Below are 21,676 nucleotides of genomic sequence, written 5' to 3'. Positions count from 1 at the left end.
TTTTTGTTAATACATGAGCTTAAAGTTTTCAGAAATTCCATTTTTATGTGTTTACAATGGAGAAAAAACTGCAACAGAGCTTCTTTTGGGAGGGGTGTCGCCACAATTTATAAAGAGGGCTCAGAGGGCTGTAAGTTCAATCACCATTGTGTTACCTCCTTCAGCATTAGATAGTGACTTAAGAAACATTTATTCAAAAAAAACATTCTGATAAAACTGTATATTATGAAGTAGTTTAAATGACCTCCACCTCAACTGACTACAACATTTCAATACTGCTTACATACTATTGTAAAACTTCTGTAATAATACTGAATAATATCATCAAACACTGACAGGGGCCATTCTGCATTATGATTACTTTGATACTTTAACAACAAGTAGTTCTTTCGTTTGTACTTTTACTTAAAGCATTTTGAATGCAGAACGTGTACTATAATAGAGTATTTTATTGGTTCAGCTACTTTCACTTAAGTTCATGATCATTATACTGAACATGAATTGGCTTTTATTACGTTTATCCCCTCTAAAAGGCACAGACAACCTGCTGACTTGAAACATGCCTCGAAATGTTACAGAAATTACAGAAATAAATCTCAGGAAATATGAGAAATATTTGGTGCAAGCTACTTATATGTAACTTTCTTTAGATATATTATATATGAATAATAATAGTTTCCTTATATGCTTTTTCAAATAAAAAAAACATGTGAATAAATATGTTTTTAGTTGCTCAGATGATCAGCTTCACTGTACTATAAGTGTGTATCACATCAAACCAGCGGTGTATCTGTTTTAAATGCCCCTGCAGTTGTCTGAATGAGTACCAAGCTGCTGTTTACATTTCCTGCCACTTACAGCTACTTACTGCTTATTACTCTTCCTCGCAGTGTGGTTACCAAAACACAGAGTAACCCGTGGAGCTCTGCTTGACATCACATTGATAGGCGCACACTGACTCACTTTGTTGGAGAATTGGCAGACAGTTGTATTTATTTTCCATTTTTTCTCTCAGGGTTAAGGCGGACTGTGTACGGGTCAATGAGGCTGGGTTTAGAACAAAAGACAACAGTAAAAAAAAAGTTATGCATGCAAGGACACAGGAAAAAAAAAAACCTATATATGAGGGTTTAAAAACGATTTGATGTACCACTTGTGTATTGGCCTTGGGAGGAATGAGGAGTTTCTAAAGGGGCAGGGTGTGTGAAAATATCCAGACATGTCAGTGGTTTGTGCTTTTTCTTTCTCCTAGTTGTGTTTTTATTGGGTGGTGATCCATGTTTTCATCCCCGAGGTTAAATACAACCCTGAGACAATGCCACATAATTTCATTCAATTTATTTCCACTGAGCCTGACCATACAGTTAAACCAATAGTGTTTAACTGATTAAAATAAGTTTTGTTGGAAAGAAACATGTCTTTGTTGCAGTAAATAAATTAAATAATGTCCCCATACCTAATAATATTATTAAAAATGCAAGAATGTGGCACCATTCGGTTTGTTTTGACCCCAAAGGAAGATGTCAAAAAGTCAAGATGAGGAGGTATGTTCAGTGGCCACTAGATGGTATAATATATGCACGCAAAGGGTTTGCACAAGGTGACAGCAGCACTGAAGCTGGATTAATATTATGAGACTTGCAGCCATTTTTAAAAATGTATTATCTATAATATTCTCATGATGCTGAAGACAACAAAGATCTTAATGAGCTTTTATCATTATTCACTACTTGTTTTGCTCCGTAAATATTACAAATAAAGTGACAGAAATTATTCATAATTTATTTTACGGGTCAATGTTTAAAACACACGATGATTTAATCCACCTTTTTATAGGCTTTTACCTGCAAACGCCACATGAATTAGGCTTCAAGTGACTGAGAGCAATGGCAAAGCTTCAGAGATTAAATATATATATATTTAAAAAAAGTAACTTAAGTTGAAAGTCAGAGTCGTTTGTCTCAAAATCAGCTGTTACGCGCTCAGTCTGTTGGTTTATTAGGAAAATACAACATGTCTCAAAAGACTAATGCAAATCAAACCGAGCCAAAACAACAAGATAAAACATCTGTTTCAATCATCTTCTGCACCGACTGAGCTTTTCTTTTGTTTTCGATTTTAATATTGGGGTTTTTTTTTTAATCAGATGTAACGTTTTATTAAAACAAAGAAAATCAGTAGAGAACAGATTAGCAGTAATAAGCTTAGTATTGTTATTATAATTATTACTATGATTATTATTATTATTATTATCATTAGGCCTCCTATCATAATTATGATATTTAAAATATATTGTAAATGTATTATGGAATGCCTTATTTTATTAAACATCACTTTTATCGATGCAGCACTGAAGCCATCAGGATGATTAATACATTTATGTTAGACCTGATCTATTTAAATTAATACTTTTTAATACATTAAATAATGAACAGTCCCGTTAGCTCGGGGTTATTAAATAAAGCTAAATAAATGAAGACTGATAAAGCAGGTGGAACAATTACATAAAAACATAACAAATAACAGATTATTAGCCTGCCGGATATAATATGAAGGAATGAATCCATCAAAGCCTCCACGTCTTGAGACACATTGTCGATTTGCCTCAATAATAGCGGCCTAATATCAATTTAATAATATTCAATAAACTCATTTTAACGTTATTTTCCAATATATAGTTTTAAGAAGCATTTGTTATTGGTTTGTTAATAAAAACAGCAGAAACGCTGTGAGATCCGCTCTGTGAGGTCACGATCCGGATCCGCAGACACAGATGTTTGTGCGCTTAAAGTCCTACACCAGAACAGCTAAATAATCCTTAATAATCCTTAATAATGCTTAATAATGCTCATGTTGTGACGTTTGGAGACATACAGCAAACAGAGGATCAACATATAGTCACAGAAAACAAACAGGCGTTCATTTTACGCTGCAAAAGTTAAATCTGAGAATGAATTATTGCATTCAAATCCATTTATATTAAGTCAAATAGTCTCATAGTTGAAATGGATTATTTCAGTGAAAACCTGAGTTTCAGATTTTCCCAGAAATAGAAATCAGTGTTTATGGGACTCTGCAGACGCTGACTGGTATTTAAGGAGCCTTTCACCTGTTATCAAATATATTTGCTTCTTTTAATGCAACAGTTTCACGTTATAAGTCACCAGGAGGTTACAGGAAATGGTTGATTTTAATTAGTATTTATAGAAAGCAAGAATTGGGTTTGCGCAGCAGCTGAGGCCTACCTGGTGACTACATGGTGATCCATGAAGGAAGAGACCAGAGTGATCACATCGATGACGTTTAAGTTTAAGTTTAAGTTTAATAAAACCTAGGAAGAGTAAATTGTTCAAAAACCTGACACACGCTGGTCAGTGTCCAAAATGTTACCAAAGAAAAAAACAAAAAACTCACGTTACTTATTACGCACCCGACTCCCAGCAGACCTGTGTGGATGGTGAAGGGTTAAGTAACAAAAAAAAATAAAAAAGAAAAGATGACATATCCTAAGAATTCGTTGTCCTGATGCTGCATTCAAGTGATAGACTGAAAATGGGAGACACGACTTTCCCGTTTTAATTTTCGACTGGGGTTACAGTTGATTATGGGCTTCTTGATCTCAGACTTTTACCTTTTTTGACTCCACAAACGTTCAACATTAGACACTTAAGCCGAATGAATCCTAAATCATTGATCACATGTAGTTATCAGAGACACAGCCTGTCCTCCTGATCTGGAAGAAAATGTTAGGCTTCATATTTTTTTGTGTTGTTGCAACCTGCATGTCAGTTCCGCCTCCTGTTGAAAAACTTCCACAGATATTTAACTTTTTTTCCCACCGGGTTGAAAGCAGCATGACGTAGTTTACAGTGACCAATCGTGAGGCGGCTTTCTCCCTCTCTGGACCAATGGGAGGCGACGAGGAGTGCCTGTCAATCACAGGTAAGGGAGGGGATGGGTAGAAAAAAAAAATTGGGTGAAAAGGGCCGGAGACTGGAGAGAGCCCGGGCTGATGGCAGAGCTATGCGGAGGAGCAGCATCGAGCCTGCGGATGTAGCAGAAAACTTTCCACGGCTTCTCCTGCGGGGATGCGACAAACAACCAACACTGGAGGGAAGATATAAAGGCACAGCAGGGCTGCACGGAGGGAGCAGCCTAACATGTGGATGAAGTGACAGTGGGACGGGTATTTCCTTCACTTATAGACCGAGACAACTCCACTGAAAATGGCCGTTCGTGGCAACTCGCTGATGCCTTTCTCGATCCAAGCCATCCTCAACAAGAAGGACGACAGCAGACAGTTGCCAGATTTGGACATGTGCTTCTCCAAGACGGCGTGCTGGAAGATATTTGGGGAGATGAACGGCGGGTCTCGGAGAGATGATGGAGGAGAGGCTGGAGAGCCGACGGACCAGAAGGGCTACGACTCCGACTCGGGACTCAGCGACGACAACGACAGCAAGACTCCGGCCGCCTGCAAGTCGGAGAAAGACGGAGACCCTGCGTCGGAGGGACCGGAGGAGAGTCTGCAGGAGGAGACGGATCACGAGTCTGCAGCTGCGGAGAATGCAAAGAGTGACAGTGAGCCCAATAATGCTACGGGTGAGTAAAGCTGGAAGACTATTATGCAAATGTGCACAAAGTAAAACAAAAGTTGTGGCTCCCTGATTTGAATTATCTTTATTTCTCAAACAGACAAGCTCAGAGCCAAGTGTCCTGTCAATACTGCATTTTTAATACAGTTTTGCAGAATCATGTTTGCTCTGATTGTGTTGTTGCATGCTACCAGGCCTGTTTGCATAAGATATTTAATAGTGCAAAATCTCTCCAGTTGTTCTAGTTTTACGCATGGATATGAATGGATACCCTGACACATAAAGTCTGTAATGGTCCCATTTAACTTTGGACAAACGTTAAAAACTACAAGAACTAGACTGTTAATTGAAGAATATTTTAAGGAAATAAACTACAGCTCGTCCCAAACTAAAAAATCTGCACATTAGTGGTGATGTTTAGAATGAAAACCCTGATCAGACATTTGCAAATGTAATTTTGAAAAACACCCAGTAGTAACCTGTGATACATCCAAGTCAGCTAATTTCTAACAACTTGCTAAAACAGAACATTAAACACACTTTAATAAAAAAATATGCACACTTATGAATTCAGATTTTTGTCACACCACAAAACATGCACCAGCCTCATTTAAACCAGCTGTATTTCAATACCAAACAAACACATGAACTCACCTGCATGTCTCACCTGCGTGTCTCCCTCCTCCAGACTCCAGCACCCTGGATGAGAAGAGTCTGGACCAGCCCAAGCAGAGGAAGAAGCGCTCCAGGGCCGCCTTCTCTCACGCGCAGGTCTTCGAGCTGGAGCGTCGCTTCAACCACCAGCGGTACCTGTCCGGGCCGGAGCGGGCCGACCTCGCGGCCTCCCTGAAGCTCACAGAGACCCAGGTCAAGATCTGGTTCCAGAACCGGCGGTACAAGACGAAACGCCGCCAGATGGCCGCCGACCTGATGGCGTCGACCCCGGCGGCCAAGAAGGTGGCGGTGAAGGTGCTGGTGCGGGACGACCAGAGACAGTACAGCCCGGGGGAGATCCTGCGGCCCCCGCTGCTGTCCCTGCAGCCGTCCTACTATTACCCCTACGCCTACTGCCTCCCCGCGTGGACACTCTCTGCGTGTGCGGGGAACCAGTGAGACCTCTGTGACTGTATTTATTCATTTTTTTGTTTGATATTTTTTTGCTCCTAGGAAACTAACTATACACTTATTTCCTGACAAGAGGATCAGACCCGAGGGGACTAATCTGCTCATCTGCCTCATCCTGTTGCCCGGGCCAGACCACGGGTTCACAAACTGTTTCCACATCCTCAAATACTTAAACACGACTCCTCCGTTTGTTTAATACGAGTCTGCCCAGAGGAATCCCCTTCAAGAAGACGTTTCTTATGATGAAGGCTATCAGATCATACTGTTGGTGAATGGACCTTCTTTTGACATGTCAGTATGTAAACCTCTGAGGAGACACAGTAATAACTTCAAAGTATTCCTTCAAGGACCTCACTTTGGGAACCGGCGGCCCTGAACAGACTGAATATGTCACCTTATGTTGGTTTCTATTTTACATGCGCCTTCCTACCTCTGCAGTGATTGGAAATAGGCATATTCCATTGACTTTTCATATAACTGTCTCTGTTACAGGTTGTGTTTTTTTTTTTTTTTTTTTTCTTGCTGTTTGTTAAGGTAAGATATTTCAGCACTTTTGAGCTACATACGTTACATGACTTCAATGTAAAATGCATTATAGTGTGAGAGGGGTGAGAGGAGGCGGTCTCTCGTGTTATTGGCCTAAAAGTGATCTCGTGGCAGGAAGCAGGCTATAAAACAGACCTACTTCTAATTGAAATGTTCATGTGTTATTTGTGTTAAATGACTGTTTTAGATCGAAAAAAAAAAAAAAGCATTAAAACATATCAGGCATTACTTTCATTTGGATGCAATTTCATTTTCACCGTTTTTATTACCAAGTGTGACATTGGGACAGGGACGTTTTTTACTGTCAGATTTGACCAACACTTTTAAACTATTTAAGGGTGCACTGGATTTCAAATTAAGTTTAATTTCACAACTCAGTGACAGAGGAAAAAAAAAAAACTAAAACCCATCAACTATAGAGCGAGAAATTAAAACGCTGCTGCAACCTTGTATGTTACAACCTTCGCTTTCTTTAAAAGAAACTGATTCAAACACAGATGTTTGGCGCTCCTCTTTTCTGACAATAGGCATTTGGAGGTTTAAATTAAAAAAAAAATTGGCAGACATATAAGACTGATTGTTTAATAGTCACATTTTAATTAGCGTTTGATTTAGGACAGTTTTTTTGTTCGAGCTTTATCCTGCGCCTTTTCTCTAGTAAAACAACTTTATTATGATCAAAACTTAAGCTTTTAACACCTCGACTTCCTTATAATGGCCATGCTCTACACACACTGTACACACCTTGTGTCATCTGGGCCACCATGGCTTTCTCCCCAGACACACCTGTCAGACCATGATGAATGGCTCTGTGATTCCTGGACAGGGTGAACTGACAGACACCTTTAGGGCTGCATGTCAAAATAAGGAGAGGAGTATTCCGGGGTTAAGGAGGCCCATGTCACTGCGCCTACAGTTTATTTTTGTCAAAAGGGAGAATACTTTTAAGTTGCTCATTTTAGGATTAATACTGGAATTGAAGTATTACGGGAGGACGTTATTCTGGGTGTTAAGTCGGGGTCAGTGGGGAGCTGCCGTGCATCAGCCATCTATCTTTGGCATTAAAGGATACCTACATCCCTTGCAGAGACGTATGCAGTCCGATGCTGTATAGTGGGAATATAAAAAGCTATTATTGTGGGAGGAGGGGAAAAATACATATTTGGACACAACTTTGAACATCTGTATTCTAGTCCTGCGCTATGTGGGGTTTTGGGTTGATCTGTTCTCCATCTTCTTCTTTAACCCTATATGGTAAAAGCCTCCTGAAGAACGGCGCCTATGTGTCCTAACATCTGATCTGCTTGATGCAGGTAGCGTCCTGGGTCTTCCTCCAGCAGTGGTGCTGCTCATTGGCTGCTCTGGAGGGACAGAGAGGGATGCCGAGGAGAGGACCGTCCCACATAACTCCCTTTCATACCTGCATGTGGAGATATCTGATACAGAGGGACATATTGCGGTTGTTTTTCCTTTGAGCCTGCGATCGTTGAAATGCAAACACCCCCATCGGTGTGCATTTACCCCATCACACAGTCTCCCCGTTATTATTCAGGTTTTTTTGCAAAACTGATGTGTGCGTGGGAAATAGATGTGTTGTATTTATTAATAAGGATGCGAGTGTATTTCACGTTGAGTGTCCCATAAAAGGATTTTTTTTTTTTTTTGTTGCACCCTTTTACATCCACTAAATCAATTACGCACTTTTGCCCATATAATTAAACAAAAAGACTTTTAACTAAAAAAAACTTTTAAGTTTATGTTTAAACTTTTTCTCGTTTCTGGAGTAAAGTACAGTTTGGGAATTGTGATTTCGAACAAAAAAAGTTGCACACATTATGGTTTCCCGCACATTCATTTTGTCAACACATAGTCACACGATTTTATTTGATTTTCTATTTCTTTAGATTTTCATTTCTCTTTTTCTTTATTATTTTTTAATTCTGCCCTAGACTGATACTGCTGTGAGTTAAGGATTCAGTCTGTCCTTCACTCTTACTCAGCAGTATGATCAATAGATAAAGAATGCATTCATTATTCATTATTCATTAGAACATCTCCACAGTTGTTATCGACCAGATACAGCTGGCATTAGACACGATTGGCCGCTCAGAGCCGAGCTGTGGTCTCATGAAGGCTCTGCTTACGGCCGCAGACAGAGATGGGAACGTTAAAATAAGTATAAAATGTCCCACTGTCTCCTATAAAAGTCCCCCTAAATTAACGGTTTAAGAATGTCCACTTGACAAAACGTGAAACTTTATTTCCTCAATGGGTTGGTTTTGAACTTTTTTTAAAACTGTATTTTTTTATCTAATTGAGGTCATTTCACAATTCACTCCTGAGGCTGAAAACTCAGGTCTTTTTTTTTATTCGTTAGCCTTAAATGCAATAATTCAACCGGTTAATACATCTATGTTTATTTATTTGAGTAGACTAAATCAATAATACAATATTTGTGTCTGTGCAGCTTCAGATGATGCTGTTTAACTCTGTAGACCTGGATAGTAACGTTGACCTGACCGTGTCTAGTAAACCATGATATCAAACATGTTAAGTTACTACATATAAACAGACAGATGTGTTTAAATCCGTGTACACAGGTCAGTTTGCATGTCTTTGACAATATTGTTTACTTTGAACAACAATGTACAAACATTTTTGTAGATAGTGTTCACATGTCTTTATTTGCATTAATGTGATTCATCACTATGATAAACCCGTATGCTACAGCTGAATTGAAAATCTCGGCAATTCAACACCGTTGGGGTTTTTACACTAACTAAGATTCAGGGTTCTCAATGTCATTGTTATTGATTGTTTTAATACAAAAGTGATCGGAAAATGTGTTTTTTTCAGTTTTGGTGCGTTTTCGTGGAACAGTTGAGCTTAATATTTAATACAGTTACAATGTAAAAGGTCCACTTCAGTCATTGTGAATTCATTCATTTGGATTTCCATTTTTTTTTTTTTTTCCCCTAAAGGGATAACATGCTTTCTCCATTCTGTCGACAAGGTAACACTTAATAGATGAATGAAATGAAGTAACTGGCAGAATATTTCAACCTTCTGTCTCTCTTTCTGTCGCCTTTCTGCCTTCAACCTTTTTCCAGAAACAATTAGGTTTAATTTCCCTCCAAAGCTTTCTGTCCGGTTTGGGTTGCTGTCAATCACACACCCTCATATAAGCATGCTGGAGAGCACTGACCTGACCGTCACTGCCACCTGCTTCAAAGTGGCCCAGGTGCAAATTCCTCTCCATCCCTCATGTGGCAGCGACATCCATCCCCCTGCGGTGAAGAGCAAGTGTGAAAGACGAGGACCGGGATTCAACCTTTGGTTTGTAAAGAACTGCAGCGCACAATTTTACAAAAATATTACAAAACATTAGTGGAAAAAGAAGTAACCACTTCCACTAAACATAATCCCCCGATTGAGCGGATTTCAGAGGTGGAAACACAAGAAAACTTGAATTAATTTATTCTGTGCATTCGGTAGATTTATCCAAGTCAACATCACAATTGTGATACAACTCACACATTTGAGAAAAACTTAATTCTTAAAGAAATAAAATCATGTTTAACATGTCAGTGGGCTAGGGTTCAAGGTCATGACACAAAGGTATAATTACTCGTTAATATTTTTGGTTTTATTTGACTTTTCTTACTTTATTTTTAGTTTGGTCTCTAATTTAAAGGGATATTTTTTAGTGAAAATTATGTTTAATCTTCTGAACTCCAAACTGACAAATACCTAAAAACATGCACCACGATTACAGAGATTAAATAATTCTGAGTTAAGTTTCTGATTGGCAACAGATAATGCAGAGACTAATTCAAGCTTGAGTCATGATTCTTTAACTACATTTTGTTTGCTTTTTGAGTCTTGAACTGATGGGAATCATTTACAAAAAACAGGAAAGAGAAATGTCACAAAATAACTGTACTTAAATGTTCTGTCTTGTCATTTTGTCAAAGACTGGAATTAATTTGCCATAATAGTCTACTTTATGTGGTAAATACATCAGTGTGTCATCTATCGCATTATACCTCTTGTAAGATATTCTTCTGAACTGAATGGGCCCTGGGAGATTGTTGAGCTGTTAATGTAGCAGTGGAAAAATAAAATATGTCTGTCTACCTATGATTAGGATGTCTCAGGAATAACATTAACCTTTAACACGGCAGAGTCTTTAATGATTTAAGGGCAAAGAAACTAAAAGGCTTAAAGTGGTTGTTGGCCCTGCAGATTTTAGATATGTTTTTCATTCAGGTGAACCTAAATTGTAAAAAATTGCTATTGAGTTTGACACAATAGTGTACTTGTGTGTATGTGTACTGTTTGTGTGTGCTTTACTTCAAGACAAGTAAATTATAATGCAGTATAGTGTTGAAAGTACATTATAAATATTCTATTACAGATATCTACTGCAGGACTTCCAGATAGATATAATAAGTGATTATACAGTACCTATTACTCAAATAAATGATCATATAATGATCTATTAAATAGATTTATGTCTACAAGTCTATTTGTGGATGAACTGTTTTGCTACTTAAGTAAATAAGAATTCCAGATAACGGACTGAACCTACCATATTTGATATATGTTTAATCAAAACCTGTGTAAGAGAGTCTGGTGAAAGAGAAAGAGGTTAATTATTATTATATTATATTATTTTACATTTTAAGTAAGACATATGTATTAGAAGTATTCAGATCATTTGTTCAAGTAAAAGTATCAATTTGAAACAATAATAAATAAAAGTATCAATAAGGACATAAATAAATAAAGATAAGAATAGAACAACAGAAATAGAGGATAATAAAAATATATAACCTAAAATAAGAACAGAATAAAAATCCAAAGCATACAAGAGAGCATTTGCAGACAAAATTGCAAGGCAATGTGACAGTGGCGCTGATTAAAAGCAGCAGATTAAATATTGATCGGCCACATATATATTGTTTGATTAGTTTTACTGAAGCATGGACGTCTAAGTAGTATTTTAATGTTGTGTGTGGTCGAGGTAAAGTTTATAACTGCTTGATATAGCCTATTGTTTGTTAGCTCATTGTATGGCAATGCATTGTGTTTATTAATAAGCTGATCATAATGTGTTTTGTGTAAATATTAAAAGTTACAGAGTCAAAAGTAAGCTACTATATAGCTCCCCAGAATTTTTGCACAGAAAAAGCAAATGGAAATTCTCAAGATACAGAACCAGTCAAAAGTTTGGACACACCTTCTCATTCAACTACTTTGAAGAATGTAAAATATAAAACATATTCTGGTTTGTTGAGCATTTGTTTGTTTACCACATAATTCCATATGTGTTCCTTCATAGTTTGGATGTCTTCAATATTAATCTACAATGTAGAAAAAAATAAAAATAAAAATAAAGAAAAAACCATTGAATGAGAAGGTGTGTCCAAACTTTTGACTGGTACTGTATTTACTGAAGTACTGACCTTCCTTCAGTTTTGAAGCACATACAGTACCAATACTTCTCATTCAATGGTTTTTCTTTATTTTATTTTTTTTCTACATTGTAGATTAATATTGAAGACATCCAAACTATGAAGGAACACATATGGAATTATGTGGTAAACAAACAAATGCTCAACAAACCAGAATATGTTTTATATTTTACATTCTTCAAAGTAGTTGAATGAGAAGGTGTGTCTTAACTTTTGAATGGTACTGTATGTACTTCAGTAAATATATTACTTTAAATGTTTTATTTTATTTTTTGTTGCGCTTGTTTTTATAGTCACATTCTGACCTCTGTTACCGCGGCAACGGCAACGCGTCACACACAGGACGCGACCACGCTGCCAGTGAAACCGGGTTTCCGGTTCTGAAAGCGCGTTCCCGTGAACGGGGGGCTTTAATGGCGATACTGAAAATATTTTAAAAATTAAAGTGTCCTCTGGTTTGTTATTCTGTACCTGTTTCCCTCTCGTTTACCCCGAATAAAAAAAAAAAAAAAAATGTGTGTGTGTGAGTGGATCATGCCGTGCAGAGCAGCAGTGTTACGTTAGTAGAATCAAAATGGCGCCTGCTGCCTGCCCACTGCTCAACACTCGTTTAATCCACCTGTGATTACCCCGATACGCACATTCTCTTTTTATTTTTTCCCCACTGGTGGTTTTTAGGAGCACATCTCAGCGCCATGTCTGACTCGGAGGAGGACAGCCAGGACAAGCAGCTGAAGATCGTAGTGATTGGAGACGGAGCGTGTGGAAAGGTGAGCAGACAACTCTTATAAACACACAAGGTCAGGGTAGAAGATGCTGCCTTTAAGTCTTAATTCAGGGTTCCACTGTTTACGGCGCTCGTTGTGACGCTGCTCCGTCACCATGGCGACCGAGGCTAACGCAGCTCAGCTAGCTCAAAGCTAACAACAATACAAGGCTGACAATCACAGCAAGACATCACAGTGAGACGCGTGTCCACGCCACAGGGACACGTTTTAGGTCTGTCTCGTGTTGTAGACGTGTGAAGGGAAACAAAAACACCAAATATACAATATGAAATTAAATAAAAAAAGGCCAAACATTTATTTAAATGTGTAAGTCAGTGGATGAAAATATTATTAAATGACAATACATACAGTACCAGTCAAAAGTTTGGACACACCTTCTCATTCAATGGTTTTTCTTTATTTTATTTTTTTTCCTACATTGTAGATTAATATTGAAGACATCCAAACTATGAAGGAACACATATGGAGTTTCCTGTTTTTATTACTTATTTAAAATACTTGTTTTTTTACTAGTATAATGTCACTACGCTCACACAGTTTAATTACACCAATTATTCTGTCTGTATATACAATATTTTTAGTTATTGTGGATTTTTTACTTTTACTTATTTAATATTATTTCCTGTTTTTATTACTTATTTATAATACTTGTTTTTTTACTACAGTACCAGTCAAAAGTTTGGACACACCTTCTCATTCAATGGTTTTTCTTTATTTTATTTATTTTCCTACATTGTAGATTAATATTGAAGACATCCAAACTATGAAGGAACACATATGGAATTATGTGGTAAACAAACAAATGCTCAACAAACCAGAATATGTTTTATATTTTAGATTCTTCAAAGTAGTTGAATGAGAAGGTGTGTCCAAACTTATTTATATATATATAAAAATATATAAATATATTTATTTATTTATACATACAGTACCAGTCAAAAGTTTGGACACACCTTCTCATTCAATGGTTTTTCTTTATTTTCTTTATTTTCTACATTGTAGATTAATATTGAAGACATCCAAACTATGAAGGAACACATATGGAGTTTCCTGTTTTTATTACTTATTTAAAATACTTGTTTTTTTACTAGTATAATGTCACTACGCTCACACAGTTTAATTACACCAATTATTCTGTCTGTATATACAATATTTTTAGTTATTGTGGATTTTTTACTTTTACTTATTTAATATTATTTCCTGTTTTTATTACTTATTTATAATACTTGTTTTTTTTTACTACAGTACCAGTCAAAAGTTTGGACACACCTTCTCATTCAATGGTTTTTCTTTATTTTATTTATTTTCCTACATTGTAGATTAATATTGAAGACATCCAAACTATGAAGGAACACATATAGAATTATGTGGTAAACAAACAAATGCTCAACAAACCAGAATATGTTTTATATTTTAGATTCTTCAAAGTAGTTGAATGAGAAGGTGTGTCCAAACTTTTGACTGGTACTGTATATATTTCTTTGCTCCTGATATCCATATGTGTGAGACAAGTGTTCATGCATGTAAACACTGTCTCTACTGCCAAAATGCATTGATGTTAGTACAATGTAAAGTACATTTTATACTACAATTCCCCATTTAGTACTACAAGATTGTCACTGTCAATAGTTGAACATACATAAATGACTGAATTCATGAAATACTATTTTTGTTTTCATTACATTTACATTACATTACAGTCATTTAGCAGACGCTTTTATCCAAAGCGACTTACAATAAGTGTATTCAACATAGGTATTCAAGAGAACTACTAGTCACCAGAAGTCATAAGTGCATCTCCTTTCTTAAACAAGCATCTAAGAGCATAAACCAGAGCAAAAGTATAGTGCAGAAACAAACTAATACGAATACAATAAGTGCAACAAACTAATACGAATACAATAAGTGCAACAAACTAATACGAATACAATAAGTGCAACAAACTAATACGAATACAATAAGTGCTAAGTGGAAGGCTCAGGGTGTTCAATTGAACATCTCCCTCAGCAATTTACTTCTATTTAAACGGTTACTCATTGGCTTTGTTAACCTTATGTAGAATAATATAACAGTTGTTAAAAGCACAAGGGACGGGCAAAGAGAAGTTGGCTGTATTCATTCTGACCATATTGAAATAAATGGAGCAGTAACGGTATAGCCTTTTGAGAAAAAGGTTAGGTAACAGATACGGGTTATTATAACTAGTGTGATAGTCATACATAACACATATTTTTGAACAGATGTAAATAATTGCGTAAAGGACTTCCTATGTTGTTGACCTCTTGTAATTCAACAGGTGGGATGGTTATTTTAGCTGTTACCTACAGGAGGAGACATCCAGACTCAAGAAATGAGATTGTGAGGACAAAAAGTCCATATGATGGATGGAGGCTGACAAGACTTCATTTTTACTGTCTAACTTTACTGTAGTTAAGTAGCCATTTTATTTATACAAGATAAAGGAATGTAGCAAATTTAGTTCACAAAAAGAAGCAAATCAATGGCAACCAATATTACTTCTAACTTTATACAGAAGTGTTGTGATGGTTTAATGACAAAAAGGCTGCCATTGTACATAACATAAAGAGTTTTTCTGAGGTTGCCCTTTCATACTGATCTCTGGTTGAGGACAAGGGAGTTCATCCTAGTCAGAGTTTGAGATGGCTGAATTACTGATAGGGGAGAGTACTGAATGAAAAAATACAGGAAAAAATTAAAACCTAACGTAAATGCTAGATAATGGACATTAAGTAATGGTTTCTAAAATATCATTGTGGACTGGAAATAACAACTTAAGTAACCCAGTATTATCACACATTAATGACATGCTAAAGTAAAGATACACGTCAGATGTTACTGCTCTCAAACAAAATGAAAATGAAAAAATGTTTTCTTAAGTTCTTCTGTAGAAAACATTTTATCACTCCTGTTTTAACAAAGTTGATGGACGCGTGTGGTTTTGATTCCATCTCAAAGATAGCATTCTGAATTTAAATCTGGCACAAATCCGTGGTTCTAAACCTATTAAATCTACCCAGTCTTTAATCCACGTTGCATGTGCTATTGAGCGTGGTTGTATATGCGTGCCGGTGGTGCTGTGTTTTATAGTAACTGAGAACATAAGGCTTACAATTTGGAGATATTACATTGTTGTTGTTCTGTTTTTTTTTTCTGCCAGTCTCTTCAAACTAGTTCATTTAAAAGGAGCCATTTTAAATGAGCCGAACTAAATTCACCAGCTAATAATTAAACAGACAATAGGTAAATATGGAGTAAAACACATTACATCAATATACATTTTGTTAAAGTTTGTTTAATTAAAATGTGCCTATTAATTTTTTAGAATAGCTGGATGATTCACAGTCCCTAAATATGTCGTACACTTCATTGCTGCAGCTACTGATTGGCGAACCCAAAGTAAAACACTGCACAGTATTAAACGTAGTATGGCAGTTTTTTTTAGCCTGGCTCTTGCAGCTGGTGGTTGTTTTCCATCAGTATAACAACCACCAGCTATACCTCTTTCCTCCTGGCTGAGGACCCTCATACGCATTTGGCTTCAGAGTGAGGCCCCATTTAAGAAAAGTATGTCTGCACAACCCATATGAGAAATGTTTCTGTTTTCTCATTTGGTAGAATAAAATAACTAATGATCATGTTTGAGGACTTAGTTTTATGAACGTCTAACATGCCGAAAAATGTAACTTTCTTCAGTGTATTGTCTCTCTCTCTGCTAAATCTACGCAAACTTTAGGACTCCTGTTCACTTTATGACTCCTCGACTGAATCATTCACTATGTTGATATAGTGAAGATGTAGATGACAAAGGCCTAATTTACATCAACAACAGTGGAATATTTTCCTAGTCACACGAAGCAATCATTTGCAGCAAAGAAAGGAAGTTGTCATGACAATTCAGCTGCGGTTCTTCTTCACTGCATCTTGAATCCTCGTATGAATGAGTGTGAATGTAAAGCAGGGACGTCAAGTGCTTTTCAGCTACACATCCCCTTTTGTAACTAATCTCTCCTTCCTCTGGGAGAAAGAAAATGAATGTAGCAGTAATGGTGAGACCCAATGAGAAAAATGAATGTTCTCATTCTGGAGGGTAGACATTTTCTTTTTTGGGGGGTGGGTGGGGGATGGGGGGGCAAAGAACACACACAACTCAGTTCCCTGTAGATACGCTACATTAATAACCCTCCTCCCACCGCTGCCAGGTGTCAGCTCGTCACTGTCTGAATGACTTACCTGCTTGTCTGTTTTGGGCAGAAAACGGCAGCCCTGCCCCCCATTTTGAGTAGGCACCACTGACTGACATCTTGAATGCCGTTTCCCCCCTTATTAATGTCAATTTGCTGAGCAAATTGCAATTGGATCAGTTTTTCTTGGACAGCAGTTTCGTCGGTATTTTTGCTTGTGGTTGGTTGTACATTCAGAAATATAGGGAGATGTGGGAAGGCTTGTCCACCTGAACAAGATTTTCTTTTTTTTTTTTTTTTAAAGTATGGAGTCTCACATTTAGCCAGGCTCGTAAGGTGCTGGGCCTAATTCACACAAAGGTCTATTTTTTTAACAGGAGTTAGAAGCCACTGAGTTTTTCTGAATATTTGCTCTCTAAAAAGGAGCTTTTGGTGCAGGTCCTCTGCATCAATGGATGCTGCCTCCCAGCGATGTTTACAGCCAAACTCCTCATCGGAATACCAACATTTATAGCTGTCTTAACTGTTTAAGCAGAATAAAGAGCCAGTTTTGATGCAATGCTGCAAAAATGCACTGCATTTCTCAGCTGAGTTGCATCACATGGACATAATCAGCTTGCCATCTTTTTTTTCCACCACTCTCCCAGTTTCTCATTCCAGTAGAACTTCCCCCATTTCCCGGCATTGGTATCATTGGTGACCCTGTGCTGTTCTCTGTTGCAGTGTGAGGATTACGCCAGCTTTTACATTCGCTGGTTAGTTCCAATTGTATGTTGGGAAAAAAAGGACTACGTTGAGGGAGGAGAGCCAAACTACTGGAATGCCAAGACAAATGGCGGACTAGGCCAACGGCAGCATGTGGAATACATTTTTGCTGTCCAAGCTTGTTATTCCTGTGTTGTCAGTGATTGTTTGTGCTACTTAAATGGACGATTTTCTCCTTGTTGCGTCAGTCACCTCTAGTAATTTCTCAGTCACTCTTGAGCCTGTGACATGCTGCGCAGGCTGAGATTAAAAAGGTCTGTAGGTTAGTGAAATGTTAAAACAATCAATGAATACAACTTAATTCTGCACCTCCAAGTAAATATTACTCAAGAAAATCACTGGCTAAGGACAGGGTTACACATTTAATAGGCTGAAATTAAATATTTCATTTCAAAATCCAAGCTTGGATAAACATAAAGGTGGAATCCACAACGACAAATCAGAACCTGAAGTGGAAAAATAGACTCCTTATTTACTTGAGGACGATTTGGGGTAACCCCTGACAGGGTTTTCCTCCTTATATTAGATTGTGTCTTCCCTGGAGTAATTTAAAATAAGTCCAGACTTATTTTAAACATTATTTAGCTAAAGCTAAACTTTTTAGCCTTAATGGAGTAAGATAAGGACATAGGCTCAAGTGAAAGCTTAGTGGATTGAAAGAAAGAATTTAGTTTTAAATCCTCTAACCCTCAGTGAGTGGCAAGTACCACATTAAAATGCATTTGCTGCCACATGAACACTCAGGGAATCCCATTGCTTCACTTCTCTGTTGTGTTTATGTAAGCACACTGCTCTAAAGATAGCTAATAGACATTCAGCACTTCATTTTTTTTTTTCCAATCCTCATCCATCAAAATGAATTTAACTTGGCATGTCAAGCCTGCATTATGAATTCCCGTGGATTTCAGGAGAGCCCCTAACATGCTATTTTTTTCCCCTCCTCAAACATAACAGTGACAGTGATGGAGGTTTTATAATTTGTGGCAATTATTAGGTCTGCAGTCTGTAGACATGACATACTCCAACACCTGTTTTTGTGATTCCCGCTGATTTTCACTGTCACAGCCGGGGCTGAGTAGTGAGACAGCGGGGAGGAGGCAGACAGTTACATCAGCGTACCTTTCAGTCAATCACAATGTTTTTTGAAGGTGCTTAAAATGGATTTGTAATAATGAAATGAACGTCTTACAGGTCACAAGTCAGGTCGCCTAAGAATTATGGCTCCACGCTATTGTGGATATGTTGTGATATGATAAGTTCCCCTTGTATTTTTAGAAATATTAAATGGAATATTGTAAAAAGCTTACTTTGGCATTTGGTCAGTGTAAATTAAATCAAAGTTTTTCTACTTGTGCTCACCACCGAAATATCACTTTTTTAAAGGAAGTTCTTTAATATACTGTATATTTTCTCTGGATGGAGTTTTGCAGCATCTTGCATTTTGCCCTGAGCCATGCCGTGATTTTGACTTGGTTTTTATATTATACATATTTGTGCTAATATTGCTTATTATGCACTGAATCGAGGTTTCTCCCTTATCCTGAAAGCATTTTCTTTTAAAAACACTTATCTGCTTTAAATGACTGAATATTTTTAGTCCTGTGGATTGCTCCATAGGTGCTCTGGGCACTCGTTCACCATGTCTCTCGCTTTGTCTCTCTGTTTCAGACGTCACTCACCACCAGGTTTGCACAGGAGGCCTTTGGGAAGCAGTACAAACAAACCATCGGCCTGGATTTCTTTCTGAAGAGAATAAGCCTTCCAGGTGAGACACCTTCATAATCATTTGGGAGTGCTAGCTTGTTTAGAGACTCAGAGCAGACACGCGCGTTGCACAAGCACGATAAAGCAGACTTGTTAATTCAATAAAATACTGAGGATAAGTGTTTGGTAATATTGTAGTTGGACTGACTTCACTGTAGTAGTGGTTGTTTGTTATACTCTAATATCACCTTCAGGTTTGGATGTTTGTGGCTTATACATTATCCATGTTAAACAGATCCAGACTATTAATTGAAAGTCTAACAAAGGGGCCTGTTGTTCCACCATCACTTTCTCTCATATTTTTACTGCACATATTTTCTGGCAAGGCTCATATTTTCTTGTCCTGCCATTTCCAGGCAGAGTTTGTTCTTCGGGTTAACTCAGGAGCTGAATGTGTCTTTTCTGGTAGCTCCTCATTGTAGAGTGTCTGCCACTTCTCAGGCTTATTCACTCTGAAAGCTCTTCTCTCCAGAGCAAACAGCACGCCTTTTTTTTTGACTCCACAAGGCCAATGGACAGTTTATGTCCAAACGGGCGAGCCTCGCTCATAATTCTGTGGGCACCGTACAAAGTAAATACATTAAGATTTTATATCCATATCGCTGATCCCCACGTTCAACTGATCTTTGTCCTGCACCACATTAAACATTCATGTTCTTGTTTGTTTATGTTAAACCCTCGGAAATAAAGCCACACTCTGTATCCCCCTTAGATCTGTAAAATAAATGTTTATTGACTGATGCTATATTTAGACGAAAGCACTCCATTTTTACTTCCTACCATGTGAAATGGGGATTTTCAGCCTTTTAAATGGCATTTCTAAAACTCGGCCAAGGTCTGAGCTCCAGGAATCCAATGTAATGTGGCTCCATTCTTTCATTACTAATAAAACAGTATTAAGCGAGGGCAAATTAAGTGCTAAAAGTAAAAGTTATGCTGATTTGTGAGTTGGCTGAAGGATTCTATTTGGATTTTGTGTCAGTTTCAGCTTATGAGACTTAGGAGAACTAAACCCCCAAAAATGCTGTGGTGGAGTCAGAATGAAAAGAGCCAACCATAAGCACAGGCTGGGCTCAAAACTTATTAATGCGAACTCTGACAAATGCTGTTAATCGTTTGACTTCTCTTTCCAGTAAGTTTCCCCCCTGAAATAATCACTGAACTGTCCAGTGTTGAACTGTAACCTTTGTTTAAACATAGCGTGTATATATGTCTGTATCACTGGGGCAGCAACAACACCGGGTCCAACACCGGAGTTGTTAAATGGGCCATTTTCCGGGGAATTGGGTGTTGATGAGCTGATGAAGAGGAGGGTGGCTCTGCGAGTTGGGTGGTCCCAAACTTCGTTAGGACCCCCACCCTGCCTTGTATTGGAGAGGTTGTGCGGCTCTCCGGGTCTCTATGGGGCTGTAAGGGTCTTTTGCAGCGGGGGGGAGAGTAGCCTTTAGCCAGCGTTGGCCCCCTCTCACCATGAAGGCCCAGCTTGTCAAACTTAATGTACATTTTTCCAACGCGGGGAGAGGTGAGGCGAGGCCGACTGGCACACAACAGCCTCCTCTGTGTGTGCTTTTTATAACAATACCTCTTCCAGATGTCTCTGCCAAACCAATGAGGTACAGGCGGTGAAGGGGATTCAGACTAGAGGTGAAGTTTACTTGATAAATTCTCAAACTTTCTGACGCTGCTTTGTCTGCGTCCACTTCCAGTCACGCTAAGAAGACAATTATCAACATGCCCTTTTCCCCCCTTTTCCTGACCTTATCAGTTTTAGTTTTATCTATCGGGCTCACTATCACAGTTTCTACTTGTTGCAAAGCATAAGCAGAAAAATGCCCCAACTGTTGAGTCAGCGTGAATCTTTGAAACACAAATAAAGCTAGTGTCCAGGCATGGAGGATGGGTGGGGATGGCTCTTCATAACACCAAGGGAGCGTTATTCATTGCACTCCTCAATGTAGCTGTACATTGCCACTGTATAGTCTAGATGTAGTGACTGTGAACCTCAGCGTTTCCTCTCCTCGCTTTAAAAAGGGGACTCATGAAGGGGTTGAGTCGTCCAGCCGTGTCCACAGTGTACGCTCTGCTCCCCATCGCCGCTCCAGCCCAGCGCCGAGCCCTCATCACACCAACATAAACTCCTCGCTGTCTGGTCCTCCCTCCTCCTCTTTTTTTTTTTTACTTTTTTCAACCACTCCTTTCATTTTCCAGAGGAAGAAAATATTTATTTGGATTTGGTTTTGGTACCCGTCTTTCTCTCTCCCTCTCTCTCTCTCTCTCTCTCTCTCTCTCTCTCACCCACCCTCCCTTATTCACTCCTTCTTTCTCTTTCCACAGGAATGAGGACAAGAGTCTTCTTTTCCTTCTCATTTTGTTTTTAATTATTGCTATTTTCCTTAACAGCACATAATTCTCCT

General features: G+C 38.0%; 2 protein-coding genes across 3 annotated transcripts in view; both read left to right on the top strand.

Annotated features, from left to right (window-relative positions):
• The first annotated feature begins 4,020 nt into the window (after positions 1-4,020).
• Positions 4,021-5,725, top strand: nkx3-2 (NK3 homeobox 2). Its single transcript, XM_054598054.1, has 2 exons — positions 4,021-4,602; positions 5,284-5,725. The coding sequence occupies exons 1-2, from the start codon at positions 4,227-4,229 to the stop codon at positions 5,706-5,708; spliced, it is 801 nt and encodes a 266-aa protein (XP_054454029.1). The 5' UTR covers positions 4,021-4,226; the 3' UTR covers positions 5,709-5,725.
• A 6,583-nt stretch (positions 5,726-12,308) lies between these two features.
• The window catches only part of rab28 (RAB28, member RAS oncogene family), a 29,547-nt gene continuing 20,179 nt past the window's right edge, over positions 12,309-21,676 (top strand). For both annotated transcript variants that reach the window (XM_054597588.1, XM_054597589.1), the window contains exons 1-2: positions 12,309-12,513; positions 19,167-19,263. In XM_054597588.1, coding sequence (XP_054453563.1) covers positions 12,439-12,513; positions 19,167-19,263 — 172 coding nt within the window. In that variant the 5' untranslated portion in view covers positions 12,309-12,438. The remainder of the gene's footprint in view (positions 12,514-19,166; positions 19,264-21,676) is intronic.

This window comes from Anoplopoma fimbria, chromosome 4 (assembly GCF_027596085.1).
Source record: "Anoplopoma fimbria isolate UVic2021 breed Golden Eagle Sablefish chromosome 4, Afim_UVic_2022, whole genome shotgun sequence".
Taxonomy (NCBI): Eukaryota; Metazoa; Chordata; class Actinopteri; order Perciformes; family Anoplopomatidae; genus Anoplopoma; species Anoplopoma fimbria.
The sequence above is the reverse complement of the archived record's forward strand: the minus strand, read 5'-3'. Positions and strand labels throughout refer to the sequence as shown.

What these genes read in the sequence shown, in the direction of transcription:
- nkx3-2 (XM_054598054.1), top strand. Translation starts at nt 4,227, where the DNA reads ATGGCCGTTCGTGGCAACTCGCTGATGCCTTTCTCGATCCAAGCCATC. An exon ending in TGAGCCCAATAATGCTACGG is followed by an intron (nt 4,603 to 5,283) that starts GTGAGTAAAGCT and finishes TCCCTCCTCCAG; the next exon opens with ACTCCAGCACCCTGGATGAG.